The sequence below is a fragment of the Mesoplodon mirus genome, assembly GCF_964341445.2.
Source record: "Mesoplodon mirus genome assembly, chromosome: 2".
Lineage (NCBI taxonomy): Eukaryota > Metazoa > Chordata > Mammalia > Artiodactyla > Ziphiidae > Mesoplodon > Mesoplodon mirus.
This window is the reverse complement of record NC_138977.1, coordinates 159,726,810-159,746,135: the sequence shown is the minus strand read 5'-3', so window position 1 is coordinate 159,746,135 and position 19,326 is coordinate 159,726,810. Positions and strand designations below refer to the sequence as shown.

General features: G+C 51.7%; 1 protein-coding gene across 4 annotated transcripts in view; it reads right to left on the bottom strand.

Annotated features, from left to right (window-relative positions):
- JAKMIP1 (janus kinase and microtubule interacting protein 1) overlaps positions 1 to 19,326 on the bottom strand; it is a gene marked incomplete at both ends in the record, with an annotated part of 71,702 nt that overhangs the window by 25,544 nt on the left and 26,832 nt on the right. For 2 of the 4 annotated variants that reach the window (XM_082605194.1, XM_082605195.1), the window contains 5 exons: positions 2,291 to 2,389; positions 4,219 to 4,281; positions 7,346 to 7,429; positions 8,786 to 8,914; positions 10,104 to 10,232. In XM_082605194.1, coding sequence (XP_082461320.1) covers positions 2,291 to 2,389; positions 4,219 to 4,281; positions 7,346 to 7,429; positions 8,786 to 8,914; positions 10,104 to 10,232 — 504 coding nt within the window. Of the gene's footprint in view, positions 1 to 2,215; positions 2,390 to 4,218; positions 4,282 to 7,345; positions 7,430 to 8,785; positions 8,915 to 10,103; positions 10,233 to 19,326 lie in introns of those variants that run through there. The other 2 variants (XM_082605196.1, XM_082605197.1) reach the window with 1 other exon arrangement.

Genomic DNA, 19,326 nt, shown 5'->3' with positions numbered 1-19,326 from the left:
ACCAGCGCGTGAAATTTCAACAGAAATCATCGTTATCTCATTTCATCCTCACACAACCCCACGAGGCAGCCATGACTGCTTCCGTTTTGTGGACAAAGAGAAGGAGGCTGGGGAGGCAGAGACCCCCCCGAGGTCCCACATGAGTGAGTGGCAGGGCCAGGACCCTGACCCTGGCTTCACATCTTTTTCAATATAATCTGCTGACTTTGTTCACAATTTGTTTTTGAACCGCACTAACACTCTGATGATCATTCGACCTCTGCCTTAGATTAATAGTCAAATCTCAACTACTCAGGAAGGAGAGCAAGCATTTCCCCAGAAGCAGTACATTAATCATGTGTAAAGTGACAAGTTTTTTAAAAGGACAGGAGAAGCCCAATTACTTACAGAAATAAAGTACAGCAGCAGAACAGTACTCTGGTCTCAAATGTGTTTTCTACACAGAGCTGCCTTTAAACCCTGAGCAACGGACAGGTCAGCCAGCAGAGAAGACCTTTCCCAAATGATACCTTGAAATCAACCTGCTTTTATTTTCTCAAAATTATGGTAAGTAAGCTTGCTTTGGACCATGCCTGCAGAACCTAGCTACAGAACCAATGGGCTTCTTTAGCCATTCAACTAAGAAATGTAGCCAAGATGAGCACCAGATGGCAGGTCTTAAGCAGATGCTCTAAAGGAGAGAGGAAGGGTGGGGCCATTAATTCAATTAATTCCACGAAGCCCCAATCTGCCTAACCTGGTTTGAATCAGTTTAGATAGAAAACCTTACTTCTCTTATTAGACCAGAACAACACAATTCACAATGGTTCCGTGCTACAGATGCCTTTTCTACCTGTAATGCTTACTTAAATGGGGTCTCCACAGAAAAGGTGACAAAAGAAAGCTCATGTTTTATATGAACAAAAGTCAAAAGACTGGTTTCCAATGGCTCCAAAGGATGGTGGAGACACTCAAAGAAAGTTCTAGTAAAGTGACCGATGCTTATGGAATTCTCATGAGGAAGACACATAGCAAAGAGCCGTTAAAGGTTTTCTAACAGTGGCAGTAGTATTAACCATGACCTTTCCTAACGTCTACTTCTGCCACATGAACGAAGGAAGGACTCAGTTCAGGTTCAAGCAAGAGCTGAGTCGCACGGCAACACTTGGTTCTGAGACATTCAGGCCATGGTCCATGTCAGCACAACAAAGAACAAGATGGGAAGTTCCAGTGCAAGCAGAATTTTAACTGAGGCCGGGAGGAGAAAACAAAATCAGAGAAACACCAACATTGCCAAGGAGCTCGCTTTTACTGAGGGTTCTGGACATGCAAAGGCTTCAGCGGAGGGAGAGCAGAGCCATGTCACCACAGATGCTTAGAGAAAACCAGTCACAAACTCAGGTGATGTCTCACAGGTCGATGATTTTTAAATGGAAACAAACAAAAAAGGAGTATGAAGTGGTAGCAAGGCAATACAGTAACACACCCGAGGCAAGGCTCCAGTTGGAAGCAATAATCCCATGAATATCCCTCACACTGGATCCAACTCCATGTATTTGGGAAGTCACTGAAGATTTGGGACACGATTTCTACCTGTGAACAACATTCAACCTCCCTTCACGCTAAAGAGTCGTTCTGAGTTGCCGTTTGAGTTACAAACAACAATTGTGTTAGTCCAATACTGCTTGCAATGTCTGTATTCAGTGCATCAAGGAGTTGGAACGTTACAAGCTTTCTCAACCGCCTATGCAAATACCTCCTTTTACCCTGTTTACTTACCTTGTGTTTACCTTGGCAAATAGAAAATGGGCCAAACTAGCAGTAAACACATTATAGAGTCAGCTGCGGGCCAGGTCAGACCCCGCTCTCTCAAAAGGTGAGATTCATGCATGCAAGGTCACTTAAAAAGGTGTGTTATTAATTGCAACAGTGCTTCTGTCCGGGTTTGCAGAATGCATACCAGGTGACTATGCATGCAAGAAGGAAGTAGTTATGGAAATGAAACACAAATAAAAAAGGCAAAATATTGCAAAAACAAATTATTTTATTAAGTGCAAAAACAAGCCGTAGGCAATAAATATATTAGCTCTGGTACATGTCCAAAGACTTCGGTGAGCATTCTCTCCAGAACATATTAAGGCAGTGAAATTATTCTGAACATACAGATTTAAAAAAAAAAAGAAAAGAAAACAAGTGTCACACGTCCCCTTACACATGCTTGAAAACATCTGGGACTTTACATGAATTTCAGTTTGGGCTCAAAGAGAATGTCTGCTCCGTTTGAGAGTTTACAACAGATAGAGTCTCTTACTTCGAGTTCTAGCACTCTGAATTCTAACAGCTCATTCTGATCCTTTGCGTCTTGCATTTCATTCTTCAGCTGGTTCTCTTCCATTTCCAGCCTGTAAATCTAGAGCAGAAACACCTGTGGATTAACAGGTGGGAGAACCACTCTCTCACCAGGGGCCATGAGAATGTGTCCCCCGATCACAGACCCCCTTGGTGTTGGCCTGAGGACACAGGGGCTGTCACCAGGGGGAGGGTCGGAAGGGGAGGCTTTCAGCGAGTAGGTGAGGCTGGCCTTTTCTGCTCTGGGAGCTGGGGATGGCACAGATGGAGGCCGCGCCTGCTGCGCCCCTGCGGCCCCGAGCCTGGCCCAGCATGGGGGCCAGATGTTTGCTGAATACACGAATGGTGGGGAAACTGAGGCATGGAGCGATTAAGTCCCTTCCCCAAGGTCAGTCGTGGGGGAAGCAAGAGTGATCCCCGAGCTTGTCTGAGTTCCTTCTGACCCAGCCCCCCAGTCAGCCCACCTAGAGTCCGGCCAGTTGCAGCAGGAAGGCACCCTGTACTCCCCAGAGGGCTCCTATGAGGAGCCCGAATGGTAGCAGATCTCCCCAAAGCACAGTCTGGGAAGGGGATGGCCTAGGTCCCAACCCCCCGGGGAGACCGTGGGCCAGCTACGTAGCTGTTGGTACCTTAGAGGCAAACAGCAGCCCCCCCACTAGGCTGCCTGTGGTGAGACTAAGACAATGCATGGAAACGAGGGCCTTGGTGGGTCACGGTCACCTTTCCTCCCTCTTGTCTCTACTGGGGTGGTACCGCCCCACCCCTGGGAGACATTTGGAAACAGTGTGAGAGCTTTCCGTGCCTCCCAGAATATAGAGAGCGGGACCAAGGATACAAAATCTCTCCCAACGCATGGGGCTGCCTCGCAGGACAATGACCAGTCCTGTCCCAATGCCCCAGATGTTGTGGAGAGACACGGGACAATCAATGGCCACACAGCAGGCCAGTGCAGAGCTGGGACAGGGCCGCGGCCCCCCACCCAAGGGGGCAAGGCTGGGCTCATACAGTTGGGGCATTCTAGGATGCTTAGAAGCTACGGCCTAACCCAGGTCCAATTCCACTAGTATGGGAGGTGCAGAACAAGCAAATCTATCGGGACAGAAAGTAGGTTGCCAGGGACTGCAGGGTGAGAGATGGGGAGAGATTACAAATGAGCACGAGGGATCTTTACAGGAGGCTGAAAATGTTCTAAAAATTGCATGGTGGCGGGACTTCCCTGTTGGTCCAGTGGTTAAGAATCCACACTTCCACTACAGGGGGCACGGGTTTGATGCCTGGCTGGGGAACTAAGATCCTGCATGCCGTGCAGCACAGCCAAAAAATTTTTTAAAAAGATAAAAATCTCACTGTGGGGATGGTTGCATGACTCAGTAAATTTACTTTAAAAAAATCACTAATTATTCACAAATAAGAAAAAAATAAAGCTAAAGTCTTATCCCAAAGCTATAGATCTACTCGCCAAGCTGACTCCGTGAGAGAGCTCTGGCAAGTTCCTTGACCAGAAAGTTCCATGACCAGAGAGGGAAGGCCAGGCTCAGCTGTGCCAGTGCCACGGCCTCTGGTCCATGAACTGGACTATGACCGCCGAAGGCCTGCTTGCCAACCAGTGCCTCAGGCCCCTGCACGGGGAGAGGAGGTCTGGAACCCAAGGCAAAATGGCAGAGGTGGCCTGGAAGCCCAGCATCAGAAGAATGGGCAGCCCCCATCATGTCTGCAGGGTGCTCTAAACCAGCTCTGTGGACCCCGCCCCAGAGGACAGAACCAGGACCAGAGGCCGGTAGCCCCCAGGAGGGGCGTGGGTCAGACTCCCGCGGCCAGAGCAGGCGTCTGAAGTCCATGGGGGGGTCCATGACCCCCTGCGGCAGGGGTCAGGGTGTTTGTGGCACATACCTTTTCCAGCAAGTCTTGGTTTGTTCTGATGAGCAGCTGCTTCTCTTCAACCCATTTGGAATCCTAAGGAAAAGTACTAAATATGTTCATACTCATTGAAGCAAACAGACAGTTAAATAACAAATAAAGTGGCAGTGGGAAAGGTCACTTCGTATGAAACTTTCTATGAAAACGTCAGAGAAAAGGACAGCGGTTAGAACGATCGCAACATCCCTCAAAACCTGAAAAAGAGAACCAGCGGGTCTGTGGCACATCCCTCCTCCACCTCTCACGTTCCTTAAAGCACAGGGAGCGCGTCTGTATCACTGACAGAAAAGCACCTGCACCGTGACTGAACCGGCCCCAAAAGACCCTCTCCTGGCTTGTTCTCTGCGGCCCGCAGGCCAGTGTCTAGGCCGCACCCCAAGGGCCTGCCCATACTCAACACACCTGGAGTCATTACAGTAACACATTTCTGCTCACCCTAGACCCTCTGCCCGTGACGCCCTAACCAAGTCTCTTTGCCTGGACAAGTCCTGTCCAGGAAAGTTCCAGGAGCACAAGGCGCTAAGTCTGTCTTTACACGAGCATCCTGAGTGCCTAGCATGGTGCTTGGCACCCAGCTGGTGCTCAATAAACGCCAGGGGATGGATGAAGGAGTACACGAGGGAACTTTCTTCCTCCCTTCCTTCTACCCAACATTATCACCCTGCGCCGTCCCTGGGTTGACACACATGTAGGTCCCAAGAGGCTGAGTCCCTGTGAGGACAGAGCGGTTCCATTCATCTTTTTTCCTGTGGGAGGTTGTTGACAACGTCCCTCCCATCTCTGTGCCTCTTTGCAACGTGACTCTGCAGCTCCTTCCATGGAGAGATGCATCTCCTCCTGCAACCTCAAGGCTGAGAGTGCCTGCAGCGTGCTTTGGTGACTAGGATATTAGTGAATGTGACGCAGGCAGAGGCGTGGCATGTACTTGTGCTTTGGGGCCTGCCTTTTCTTCCTGCCCCCAGACCACCAGGTAAAGGAGCCAGGGTAGCTTCCTTAAGGATGAGAGACCATAAGAATCTGGCCAACAGCTGGCACCAATGCAAAGACAGGACAGAGAGGCCACTTGGGGTCATCTATCCCCAATAGATCTACCAACAATGAAGCCTCTAGAATGACCCCAGGTGAGACCAGCAGCAGAACCACCAGCTAAGCCCAACCCAAACTGCTGACCCATAAAACTGTAGCCAAATAAAATTTTTGTTATTGTAAACAACTAAGTTTTGGGGTGATTTGTTAGGCAGCGATAGCTAACTGATACATTATCCCACACACCAAGCACAGAGCCTGGCGCAGGGCAAGGGCTCTGGTAAGTGCTCACCAAATGAATGTCCATGTGTTCTGTCCCAAACTGGCCTCTTCATTTAGCAGGAACTAAGGGCAGAGTGGGCCCACAAACAGGGCCTAGCACCCTCAGGTAGGAGGTTAACTTATTCGTAGACTGTGGTCAGGTAAGTTACAACCTGTGAGCTCAGCCTGGAAGAGGGAAGCTGAGGTCAATGGCAGGTTAGGACAGGAGTCTGAAAACAGCTTCATCTCTCACCTGGACTCCGCCCGGCTGCTGCTGAGTCTCCCTACCCCCCTTTCCCTATGTATTAAGTACTATTATTAGCCCCATTTTAAAGATGAGGAACCTGAGGCACAAGAGACCACATAGCTTGCCCAAGGCTGTGCAACAGGTCAGTGGTGGGGCTGGAATGTGGCGGGTTTGCTGCAGCTTGTGCCCTGCACTGCACTCCTGCCTCCACAGAGGATTCTGGACCATGGTTACGTGACCAGCTCCCAAGGGCTGGCTACTACCCTGTGCCCAGTCAGTCCTGCATAGATGCTGCTGTGGTGAACTGCTCTGTGCAGGCTTGAGTTCTGGTTACTAGCCAGCTGCCTCCATTTGAATCAGTCACAACCTGAGCCCTCATCCCACTGACTGGACACCAGAGTTAGTTCTAAGCCATCTGCTCTGTAGCTCTTCCTGAGCCCCCGTTAACCCTCCTGGAGCCTCTTACTACCCCTTCCCTTATACCCACCTCCCCACTCCCTGTGTCCCACCGTAGGGCCTCTAGTAGCCCGTGCCAGACCTCCTCAGGTCACCCCCTGCCCTGGGGTTGGGGCAGTGGTGCCACCACACACTCCATCTGCCCACACACTCCTTGGCACCCTCACAAGAGGCAGGAAATGTGCCTGTTTAGGCTGAGGCATTGAACAGCCTCTCCTGGCCCCTGTTGAGGAGGATGTGCTGTGGATAGGCCAGTACAAGATGGCGCTGCCTCCAGTGTTGGATCCCTGAGTGACCACATGGAGCGGAGACCCTCTGCCTACAGGAGGACATGCAGTGCGTCTAGCAGGACAGAAACCTTGTGGTAAGCCACTGAGAAAGAAGTCCCAGTTATCTCTTTCCACAGAGAGTTCTGACTTGGAGAGCATGGCCCACCCGTACTGACCCCTGGGTTCGTGTTGCTTTTAGATGCTACCCTCTGAGAGGCCGGACCTCCACCCAGAGCCCCTCAGGGTCCCCCCACCCAGGGGACGTGTCTGGGCCCAGGTTTTGCCTCTCTACTGTGTCCTGCTGTCAATATATGCAATGAATTCAAATTCAGAGAATTCAGGCCTAACCAAATTCAAAGAAAGCGCAAATGGAGGTGACTCTAATCTGAGAAGCTCGGGGCCCAGATCTTTATGTGGCAGTCACAGCATGGAATCCCGAGGCCGCCTCTGCCTGCCATCACTCAGAGCTAGCTGGAGGTACCAGTTCTTTTCCACAACTGAATCCTCATAGGCAATGTCAGCTTTTCTTCCAGATTCAAGTCAGAAAAGATTTTGGTGACCACTTTACTTTTGGAATTGTCTCCTATTCTTGTGCATTTGACAAACAAACAAAGAAAAAGCCAAGTCAGGATCTCATAACGTGTCTGATTTTTAAAAACTCGGTAAAGAGGCACGTGAGCTGGGATATTCCTGCCTGGTCTCTGCTAGTGTTTTTTTCTCTTGTCTCTGCAGTGAACGATGCAGATCCAAAGAATATTCCCCTTGGCACCAAGGCCCCGGGGACACCACCAAGGGAAAAGAAATGCAAACAGTCACAGAGCACATGACCGTTTCTGCTCACCTGTCCCTTCTCAACCAGCAACTTCTCCAGATCTTCGATTTTGGCCTGACACCTCAGCAGATCAGCTTGGAGCTGTTCCCGAGTCTGAAATGAAAAAGACCAGGAAGTGAGCACGTCACCCTGGATGGTAACAGGAGAGTGGAAAGGACCAGGCTGCAGGATCCAGTCCTAAGAAATGGGTCCTTTTTTAGGAGCACACGTGCCAACTGGTCTGCCTGGTTCCTCTGTCACCTACAAGTGTGACGTGTATAAGAACTGCAAGGCCTTGAGAGGCCGCCAGTGCTACCCCCTCAGTTTAGAAATAAGTCTGCAGACTGGAGAAGGGGCCAGTTTCTTCACTCACGTCAGGTCCCAGCCCAGCTGACCAAGTGCAGTGGCTGCAACACAAATGCCAGCAACACTTTCATGCTTGCTTAGCCCATCTCGTGGGCCTTTGCCACCTAGAACAAGGGCTGAATTCCAAAATACCCCAAGGACCAGGCAGGTACTATAAAGAAGGGAGCCAACTGGGTGTGGGGTAATAGGGAGTGGTGGGGACTGTGGCAAACCAGAGGCACATGTCCCATGTCAGGGGGACTGCCACTCAGCGGTTGCGGCCAAATGGGACTATGTGGAACGGGAAGCCCCGTTCTGCCAGGTGTTCTGAGCCCTTGAGAGAAGCCAGGAATCGGGATTTCTATGTGAAATCTCCTGACTTTTAAATGCTGCAAGTAGACGAAATTTTTAATGAAAACCACAATTCAGCCCAAACCACTTCCAGCAGTATACCTCCTCCAATCTATCGGTTATAGGTGGAACGCTCTTGTAGCACTAGAAGCTTCCTTCCCCCAGCCTCACTCGCCACCTCCCACCTCACGGGGCTGTTGTGGGAATGAAACGGGGACATGCTGGGGTGAAACGCTGGCCCCAGCGGGTGTGCTCCCTGGGAGTCCCCCTCACCTTCAGAAGGAAGGGCCAGCAGACCCTGGTCTGTGTGACTCCTGAAGGTGGGGTAATGGCCAGTGAGTGGACGGTACTACAAGGCAGAGCTCAGCCCAGCACGAGGGCTGGCGTGGCCCAGACTTGGGTGTCCAGCAGAGCGCCGTCTCTGCCTGGGCTCCTTACGACATTCTGGAGGGCTCCTCAGCCAAGAGAGAGGGAAGTCTGTTTAACCGTGAGCCTGATTTCATCACTGAGTCTTAAATTCTGAAACCATTCTTGCCAATGGACGGCGCACACGACACGTGTGAGACGGCAGCGTTTCTTCTGCGAGTTCCACTGTCCCACTGAGGATGGGCAGATAGTTCCCGTCCGGTTTGCTAAACACTGGAATGTTGCCATGGCGGGGGCTGTTAGGCGTCCCCATCCCCGCTCAGCACCCCTACGGAATCCCGATGCCAGAAAGGGCACGAGCCACCCGGCCTCTGCCCAGATGCTCGCCACCCCGCCCGCCACACCTACCCGGGCCTCTCGCTCGGCGTCCAGCGTCCCCCCAACCTGCTCCTGAAGCAGGGCGTAGGCTCGCTGCAGGGCCTGGTACTCCCTGGTCAGCTGGCAGAACCTCAGGTCAGCCTCTTCTCGGGTTGTAGTCTTAACGTCATGGAAAAGAAAAGCACGAGGAAGTGCGTGACTTGACGTGAACTGCGGTGCCAGGGTCAAGTCAGGCAAAGCGCATGTCCAGATCTCATGACTGCTGCCAACAGTTACATGATGACCCGGTCACTGCCAGGACCTAACTGGAACTCTTGAGCGAAGGGCTCGGGGAGAAGGTGCCTTCTCTGCCATCAGCGCCCTTCCCAGGAGCTCCCTGAACCCCGGGAATCACTCAGTCACGTGCAGGTGAGCAAGGGTGAGCCCGCCCCAACTGCACGACTGCACGGGTGAGCATCTACTACGTTGTCAAGGGCGCCTCTCCCACCCAGCACGAGGAGTCCTCCTCATTCTGGGAGTTTCTCCTAAGGAAACAACCACTCAAAGAACATCGCTGCAGTTGTGAGAAACTAGAATCCGTGTAACACCTCTCATCGGGGCCTGTTAGGTTAGATGCACGTGCAGATCCATGAGGATCTGCTCGTGACAGAGGGTGATGTGCAACACAGTGTTTGCTGCCAAAAGATGCCTGTTACACATTCTTGGTGAAAAGAGTAAATCAAAAAGCATGTGTCTGACGTGATCATGTTTATTGGGGTTTCCTGAGTGAATCCCACCAGGTGGGGGAGGTGGGGGAGAGTGAAGCTGCTCTTCCCTCTTTTGTGGCTCCGGCTCACCAGAGCCACGGTCACGGACGCGGGTGTGCACAGATGGAAAGTCAGGAAAGCGTGAGGGCGCTGAGCCACGATGAGAGGCTCCAGGTGGCTTTCACTCTGCTCTTTACCCTTCTCAGTGCTGCTTGGATCCTCTCCTACAACGATATGCCATCTTCATATACACGGGTGGTGTGTGTGCCCGTGTGAGTGTGCACGCATGTGCGTGTATGAGCACAGGGGGATGAGGAACAGACCGCCACTCAGCGGTTTTAATGACAAAGGGTAAGCAACAACGCAGCGGCCACAGATCTCCTGTGTGAAAGCAGTGCTGGGGAAGGAAGGGGTCCCCACGTGCTGCCAGCACCCCCATCACCATTCTCGGAACCTGTGAAAGTGGGGACCACCTTTCGTGGACGCTGGACTGTGATCACACAGGTCCTGCAGGGTTCATGGCTCACAGTGAGGGAGCAATGCCTGCAGCGGCCAGAGGCGGGAGGCGCCCTACAAGCATCCCCAGGGTGAGGTCCGCTTACGTCGTCCAGGTCCTCCTCGGGCGTGGCCGGAGCCCTGTCCGTCCTGTCTGTGTTGCAGGACGTCTCTGACAATGTTTCCGAGTCCACAGACTCCTCGTCAAATCCAAAAAATGTCTCCACAACATGCTTCTGTAAAAGGCAATTTGCATGATATGAGGAGGGGACTCAGAGTCACCTGGATCCTCCACCCCGTCTTCCCCAGGGCAGAGGGGGCTACGATGGGCATCTGGGCCAACAGGGCATCCCAGGAGGTGGGTGGTAGGGTCTGTCTGTGATTGCTGGGGGAGAAAGGGGGTGCCAAAGGTGGTTAGAGGGTGGAGCGTTGCCGCAGAGTGTGCTGGCCCAACCCTGGCTCCAGGCTCATGAGCTGATGACCTTTTGCAAGTCAGCCCCTTGGCCCTTCTGAGCGCCAGCTACTTTCTCCATCGGACAGACATGGGACCCCCCACCTCACCTGTGGGCACAAAGTGAGGTCACCAAGCACCATGCCCAGGGCAGTAAGAGTGAGCAGCATCCTTGCTGCACTGAGGAGGGGGAGGGGAGGGGGAGCCACGGGAGACGTGGTGTTCTAGACCAGGCACAGGGGAAGGTGGTGAGGCAGAGTGTCCACGGGTGGACCCTGGGACTCCGGCTGGACAAGTGTGGGTCCCAGGTCCTCACCAGACGTTCCCCGTAAGGCAATTTTAGTTTAACCGTTTGTCATGGAAAACTTGGAACACTTACAAAATGAGAAGGAAGAGTGTAACAGACTCACATACACCCAATATTCAGATTCAGAGGCAATTTTAAATGCTCTGTGTGCTGGCCTCCCGGTTGCCCTGCCCAGCACTTCTCCCACCCCAAATATCACAGGAGATGGGGCTTCATTCACTCTTCATTCATTCAGCAAACACCTGACTGAGCGCCTTCTATGGGTCAGACACTAGGTTGGGCCTGGGGTCTACAACTAGACCAAAACCAGGCCTGGTCCCTACCACAAAGAGCTTCTGTCCCCTGGGGCTGCAGATGTCAACTCACAATCACCAGATCAACATCCCTTGTCGGAGAAACACTGGCGCTTTTTTTCCCCAAAATAGCCCCAGAGAAGGATTTTTATTTGTTTTTACAATCAATGAATGCTCTTGACCATGAAGAAAGAACTATAACTAAATCCAGAGCCAAGCCCAGGCTCCCACCTGTTCATCTGAACCGGCTCCTACCAGATCCCCCTCCCCCCACCCCCCGCAACACACAGAGGGAGGGGTCAGGGCGCTCCCCACATACGCAGGGCGCCTCCCACTCTGTTGGAACTAATGCTTGCCTACAATCTCATGTGCCCAGATGTAAGAAAAATGTGGCTGGTACCACAATCAATAACATGATTAGGGAATAATTCAGAATCAGGAAGGGAGAAGAAGGGGGGCTCCTTTGTCATCTTGTACAGTTAGTGTCTCTCATGAGGCTTTGCTGGAGGCACCTGACCACCGCTGTCACCCACAATGGCTTTGCATTTGGCATTCGTGTTTCTGCTAACTGCTTTCACCCTGTGCTCCTTTTTGTTTATTTAATATAGGAGGGGCAGGTACTGCCCCGTGAACTCCCAAATAATCTCCTCAACAGCTCCATGGGTGGCTAGTGGACACCCCCAACCAACTGTTCCCACAGTCTAATGTGCTTGTCACCAGCAGCTCCATACTTTTAGTTCCTCAGGCCAAAAACCTAGGTTCCCCCCCACCCCACCCCCCATGTTCCACGCCTCTGGGAGAAATCCTGTTGGCTCCATCTTCAGCCCAGAATCCAATCCTCCAGGAACCAGTGCCTCCCTCCTGGCTCAAGCCACCAATATCTCGCACTGAAATTTAAAAAACTGCCTCCTACTGTCCTTCCGGCTCCTGCCCTTGTCCCATAACCTGGTGGTCAGATGAACTATTTTGAAACAACAGTCTGGTCATGTTGGTCCTTTGCTCAAAGCCCACTGGCTCCGCACCATACCTCAGTAAAAGTCAATCCACACTGCAGTCCACAGGCCCTGCAGGACCTGCCTCCTACTCTGCTCTGGCCTCATCCCCTTCACCACTGGGCTCCAGCCACACTGCCAAGCACACCCCTGCACCTTCCACATGCCTGCTACGGGGCCTTTGCATTGCCTAGATGCTCTTCGCCAGAATGCACAAGGCTCTCTCCCTCCCTTTCCTCAAGTCTTTGCACAAATGTAACATTAAAAAAGACCTCCCTGACCTCCCACCACATCAAAGTCCTAACCTATCCCCACCTCAACCTCTGTTCTCCTTCCTTTATTTTTCTCCATAGTGGTCATCACTACCTAACATAAGACATATTTTGCTTATATGTCTATTAGCTGTCTTTCTCCTCTAGAATATAAGTCCTATGAGGACAGGGATTTTGCTCCATGAGAGCAAGGATTTGGGCTCTTCTGTTCCCCACTGTAGCCCAGGACCTGACACACTGAAGAAATATCGGTTGTTCAATGAGTATTTGCAACGAACTCAATGCCCAACAAACCTGTTTACCCAAAAATACTGTCGGGTTTGCACGTGACCTCCCTTCCCTCATTCATACAGCCAGCATCAGCTGGGCCTCCACCTGACTGCGCACCCCAGGTGAGTCCACCAGGTAGGAACGTGAGGCCCTATTAGTCTCCTTTCTGAGTGGAGGTTGGAGGAGACAATCCTACACTCAAATCCCCCCTGCCCCTGGGTTGAGAAACCCCACTTGAGTTCAAGTGTCAACGATGTTCCAGATGTTCCATCTCCAGGGAGCTGTGGCTATGACATCTGATGGCGGATGCATTTACAGCGCTCAGCTCCTCTGTGCCCACGCAGTTCACCTGAGCCTCAGGCTCCTTATTTTTCTGGGCAGCCACTCAGCTGACCTCATTTCTTGTAAACACTGCTAATTGCTAGGCCTCTGGGGACAGGCCTGTCGTGCTGAGTGGCAGTGAGCGGTGATGTGGGGAGGGCCCCGCCTGGCACACCAATGGAGCCCCAGGAAACGTCAAGCCTCACAGTCTCCGCACGACCAGGACACTATGCTGAATGGTGGTCACTCACTGCAGGCGTCATGGGCCATTCTGGGAGGTGATGACTCAGTGTTCCATTACCTAGGAAAACCCGCTTTTTGAAAACTTGCAGGACTGCGAGTTAAGTACTCAATTACTGAGCGCTAATACAGTGTATTAACTACAGGCGCCGCAGCCGCACATTTAAAGCAGACCTGCCCAGACCCAAGTGGAGCCCCCTGAAGTATCATGATGTGGCCCCAGAGACCAAGAACTCTAGGAAGCATGCTGCAGTGATGGAAGGAGGAAGCAGCTCTGAGGGTGGGGATCAAACACAAAAGGACATTCAAATTACACCCCTATAATCAGAAAGGAGATGAATCCACAAATACACAGCACATACAATTTCCAGGGCAGCAGTGAGCTGACTATGACCTGCCCCCCACCTTGTATAACTTATGGGTGAGGTTAGTTTGTTTCCTCTGAGGGTTAGTTTTTTTAAGTGACTGTATTATATGGGAAATCAGAATGTACTATATATATTTATGCCTTTATTAATAAAAAAACAAGATAGAAAAAGACATTTGAACGTTTCAAGTGAAAATCTGGTGGCTGTCTTCTTGGAGACTAAGCAACCCTGCCTTCCACTGCATTTTCATATACACAAAAGAACATACCAGCCTCCAAGGAATGAGAGGAAAATCACCTGCAAATACTGTTTCCTCAAATGCTCGGCTCATAATGGGCTTTTAAAAAAGTCAAGCATGAAAGAAACCATCGATTTTCTGGAGGCTCCATTGTTCAAAAATTCTCTGGGAATTTCTTAAGAAAAGACACTTCAGGAGCATAAACTTTCCATCTTTGCCCATTCCAAGTGCATTTTCTATATAAAAGGGGCACACTCCTCCAGACTTCTATTTTCTTTACCACCAAAGTTTTGCCTTGCTGACACCTTTTTACTAACTAATCCAAATGCTTGAAATGCAGTTTGGGCAAAAAATGACAGAAAAATAAACATTTCTTCTCCATTTACATGCTGAATAGACGCTCATTCTTAGCAGATCACATGGGATGGAGAGGAAAAGGGGAAGCACCCCCCAAATAAACAACCCCTCAACTGACTCCAGCCTCTCTCAGCCTCCTCTCTCCTCAGCTGTGTCATTCCCAACAATCGTGGTCACAGGAAGGAGCTCCCCAATCATAGCCACTTACTTTCACATGGCCACAACCAATCCCCCAAAGCTGGCCACTTACCGTCATGCTTATAGGTCATCTCCTGGCAGCCAGAAAAGTACAGGCACACCAGGGCGCAGAGACAGAGGAAAAAGGAGAAGTACAGCACAAAGAGGATATACTCCACGGTGGGGAGGGGCTGCAGGACCCGCTAGCCGTGTGTGTCGAGGGAGCCGAAAGCCATGTCATTGCCATCAATTTCCAGGCCTCTCTCAAGTCCTAGGAGGAAGCACCGATTCTTCCCCAGAGCATTCTCCTTCCCTCGACCACACAAGCCCACTGTCTTCCTTCTCTGCAGCAGAGTTCTGAGAATGAAGATACTCTGGAAGATGCACCTTTATTAAAAGGGATGCCAGCTCTGGGGCAGATCCGTGGGCTGAGAGGAGCCGGTTTCCAGGGGCTGGGCCTGGGCGTGTCAGTCACAGAGGATGGCCTCCAGGCTGGCTTATTCTCTGGGGGCTTTCCTCCCAGACCCCAGGTTCCCTGAGCCGCCCTGCTGTCGGGGCCATTCCATGGGCCCGGGTCCCTGGATGATTGCAAGGGCCCCCGGGAACAGCGCTAGCAACCATGAAGCTGAGAGAGGCTTCTTCACGACCAGAGCCCAAAACGGGGAGGCTTGGGGAATTTCTCTATTGATCCCCGTCCACCCTGTACACGCCCCGGACTAGTTAAACTCATGGGTTCTCAGCAATTCTTCTGTAAGTATTTGTTTTGATCATTTATACGAACCAAAACAAACCATCATCCAACAGAAAAACTGCAACTAGAGAGGTCTTCAGTTTCCCACCCATGTGGCACCTACGAGGGCCTTGTGTTTCTTGCAGAAGCTTCTCTAAGCATAAGATCAAAAGAAAAAAAAACCCTCCTAATGGAGGGTTTAAAAAAGGGCATATTTTACCATTAAAAAGTAAAACTTCTGTAATTTGAAAGGTAGTAAAGCAACATTAAAAGGTAGTAAAGCAACATTAATTCATAAAAGAAAAAATATACATAGCCAAGTTCATATATATTTTACTTCAATAATGTTTGATACTCTGCTCTTTTCAAAGTAGCCATGATATGAGCTATGTAACCATGTCATACTATGCAACTTAGTGCTAAGTCTTTAAGTCATCTTTCCAAATGAGCTGCCATCCAGGCAGAGTTGGGACTGGTTCAGGCATGGGCCTGTGACCAGGCTGAGCTAAGGAGCACCAGCTCTGGGACTTTTGTTGGAACCACTAAGGAGAGACACCCTCTGACCACAAAGGTTGCTAGACAGGTATAATGCCAGCCTGAAGCTGCTAAAGCTGTTTAGGCCACCACATGGGAGAGCCTGCTTGAGAAAGAGGCCAGCCCAGAGGAAAGTACATTTGAAAGATGGAGATAGACAGGTACCTGGCAATATCGTGCGAGCATCTGGATCCAGCCGTGCCTGAAGCCAGGCTAAACTTCTCAGTTATATAAATTTTTTTCTTTGTTTAAATGACTTTGAGTTTTTGACGCTAGCAACAGAAAAAATCTTGGCTAATGGGGAAGAGGGAGATAATCCTAGAAATCAAGTCATCTGCAAACTGTTGAGTTCTGCGATAAGCCTAAAGACTGATTTCTCTCTGAGCTGCTCTACACCTGAACCCTCAAGAAAAATGAAAGACCGCGTTTGCCTTGCAAGCAGATTCCTGGCTCTGTGGACACCATGACACATGTCCAGTGGGGCTGCCTCCTGGACCTACTTAGACCCACCTTTGCTGGAAGCTCCTCAAGAGTGGAGGCACCCCTCTGCACCCATCACTTGACGCTGTGCTGTGCCCAAGGCAGATGCTCCACGGATGATGGAGCTATGGCGAGAGAGATGGGGGGATGGGAAGGGCTGAGAGCTGCACCACCTTGGCCTTCACCACCTAGCCCACTGAGGACACGAGCCACCACAGGCCTTGGGCAGGAGGCAAGCGGGACCAGGTCCCAGAAGAAATGGGGAACCAGTGGAGGGTTTCTAAGAAGAAGGTGGCAGGGTCAGACTTGTGCCGTAAAAAGATCGTTCTGAACAGCTCTCGGGGGAGGAAGATGCTGGAAGCAGGGGAGCAGCCAGGGAGCTGTGGCAATAACCCCAGGACAGCTGATGAGGGCCCAAAGGAAGATGGTGGAGACAGATGAGGAAGCAGAGGCCTAGAGGGGAGGGTCTGGAATCAGGGAGCTTTGCCTCAAGCCCCTCAGCACTGGGTCTGGGATCCCCTCCTAACACCAGGCAGGAGGCCAGGAGCTGCAGACCCACCTTTCAGCTGGCTCCTCTCCGAAGACTGAGGCTCACCCCCATGCTCACTCCCAGTGTTGGGGTTCCCTGCCCTGCTAGAATACATTGCCTAGAACCACCATCACTTCCTGTCTGTTCCAAAGTCTTCGGGTATGGCCTGGATGTCCCCATGGGCGTTGCTGTGCGGGATGAGGTGCCCTGGACAGTCTCTGCAGCCAGGTCAGGCCCCCAGCTCTGCTTTCTCTCCTCCTTCCATTGCCCAGCGACCTGCAATGCTGCCCCAGGTCGGGACGGTGCAGACTGCGTGTGCAGCTAGCTACTCAGCTGCCCTGCAACTTCAACATGGTCCCCATGTTTTATCTCCAGGACCCAAATCTTTTCCCGAGTCCTTTACCAAACAGCCCCCAAAACCCAGCAGGCGGCGCCTGGAGCAGCTCCTGGGGGCCTCATGTACTACTGATGTAGAGCTCAGCCACCTGCCTGACCAGGTTATGGAGGAGGGAACAAGCGACAGGGTTGCTGCCCAGCCTGGAAGGGACAAGCCTTTGTCCCGTCCAGGGAATGAAACACCCAGAGAAAGCCCTCGGCTGCACGTTGCCACGCGGGGAGCCTCACAGACCAGCAGGACTGAAAGGAAGAATAGCTCCCTTAGTCAATGTGATCGAGCCCCACTGTGTGGGCCGGGTGCTGTGCTGGGAGCTGCTTATAACTGGATGAATGAGGCAGGATCCAGCCCTCTCCACACTCAAAGGCTGATGACAGAGCCACGGGGAAGGGTTGTACAGGAACAAAGTCAAGTGGAAACAACCGGAAAGGGGAAAAAAGGTTCCTTTGGCTACTTAAAAATGGGAAATGTATTCCGATGATGGAAAGTGCCTGGCATCCAGCTAGGCTAAGGTATGGCACCCTGGCTTCTGTGCCAGAGCAGCTGCTGGCACCCTGTCCTTCCCTCCACAAGGCCGCAGGCTTGGCCTTGGAGGCACAAGGTCAAGTTTGCATAGGCCCTAGGTGTCCTATCAGAATGGATGCAGGAGCCACTGACCAGGAGTGACCTATCAGAAGCTCCCCAGGTGTGACCTGCGTCCTGGTGACAGCAGAACCCTGGTCCATTTGGGAGAGGGGACCACAGAACAGATGCTTGAACCCAAGGAAGGGCCTATTCTCAGGTGGTGCTTTGATGTTTCCCAACCTCCCCTCAAAGGATGGCTGCTGTCTACAGGGCATCGAGATGTCACCTCCCTGCTACCTGAGACTGTCTCTATCTAAAAGATGGCGACGTGAATTAGAGTGGGGGGAGGGGAGGGGCAGGGCCTGGGAACCTGAATCTAAAAGGCCCTCCAAAAGAAAGCTACTGATTTAAGATGAAGGGAGAAAGAGAAATTATAATTTATTGATCCCTGACGACACAACAGGCATGGAGCCAGAAGCTTCATTTAATTTCATGGGTGTGATGTTCATCGTAAGAACCAGGAAACTGAGGTTCCCAGAGTTCAAGGCCACACAGCTAGGAGCCGGTGTGACCCCCACGCTGTTCCAGGCTACGGTTTCTGAGCCTCATCCAAGATCCCAGCCCCACTTTAAAGGTGCGTGAGCAAACTGTACTAATTTTAGCCATTCTTCACGCGCCCAGCTCTCTCCTAAGACACAGCTCTCCGCTGCCAGGCCGCACGGGCTGACCCCCTACCACCCGCCACTCCATGGCGGGGCTCTGATTCCAGTTATGCCCTGATCAGACCTTCCGCAGAGCAAGTCCCCCTCCCTGGCCAGGGCCCAAGGAACCGCTCAGGGTCCTTCACCTGCAACCTCCACCCGGGGCTGAACTAGCAGGGTCCCCGGGCAGGGACAGCCAACACCAGTCTTGTCCCCAGAAGCCCCATGAGACAGGTCAGCAGCCCTTGGGGACAGGATGGCCCCCTGGAAGATGAGGGCTGGCATCACTGCTCTGCCCTCAGTACTTCTGCAGCAACTGGGCTGTGGGTGTGGAATTAGAGGAGCCCCTTCGGGGGAACTGCAGAGTCCAGGGAGGCTTGCAACAGCCAGAGAGCAGGGATGGCTGTCAGACTTCCAGAAAACTCTGGAAACTTCAATGCGTTCACCGTGACACTGTGTCATGCAAGGACCCGGACAAAGCGGTAAAGCGCGTGGATGCATAAGGGACGGAGTGCGATGGAGGCATTTAAGGGGAGAAAAGAAAGTACTGAATCCCTGCGGCCTGTGGAGAGGAGGAAGGGAAGTTGCCCAGCTTGAGAGGCAGCCCTGCGGAATTAAAAACCTAACCGGGTCCCCGATGGACCCGGATATACATCCCATCCAGCCCCGGACAAGCTGGAATTGAGTAGTAGCATAAGGGAAACAGCTGTACACTGAACCTTGAGAAAAAGAAAGATGCTGGTGAGTCATAGTAAGTGGGAAAGACCCTGAATCAGGTCAGGAAATTTCCCACAGAAGTTCCCAAACTCCGCCTTCCAGTGGCATAAAACTATTGCAATTACAGTGACCAAACATCCCCATCCTGAGAAGATCCAGTGTCAGACAAATGTATCATTCCAGTAAAAGCAATTTGTTTATCGAGTCAACAACTATTTAGGGTCACCCACTCTGTGCCAGGCAGCGACCAGGACATGGTGAGCAGGACACAGATGCTGCCCTCCTTGCCTGCTGTACATGCAAGCCTAGCAAATCCCAGGCCCATTCTAGGCCTTTGTAAAGTTCCTTCCCATAGACACATTCAGAAACAGGAAAAGGGGAAACATAATCTCTTA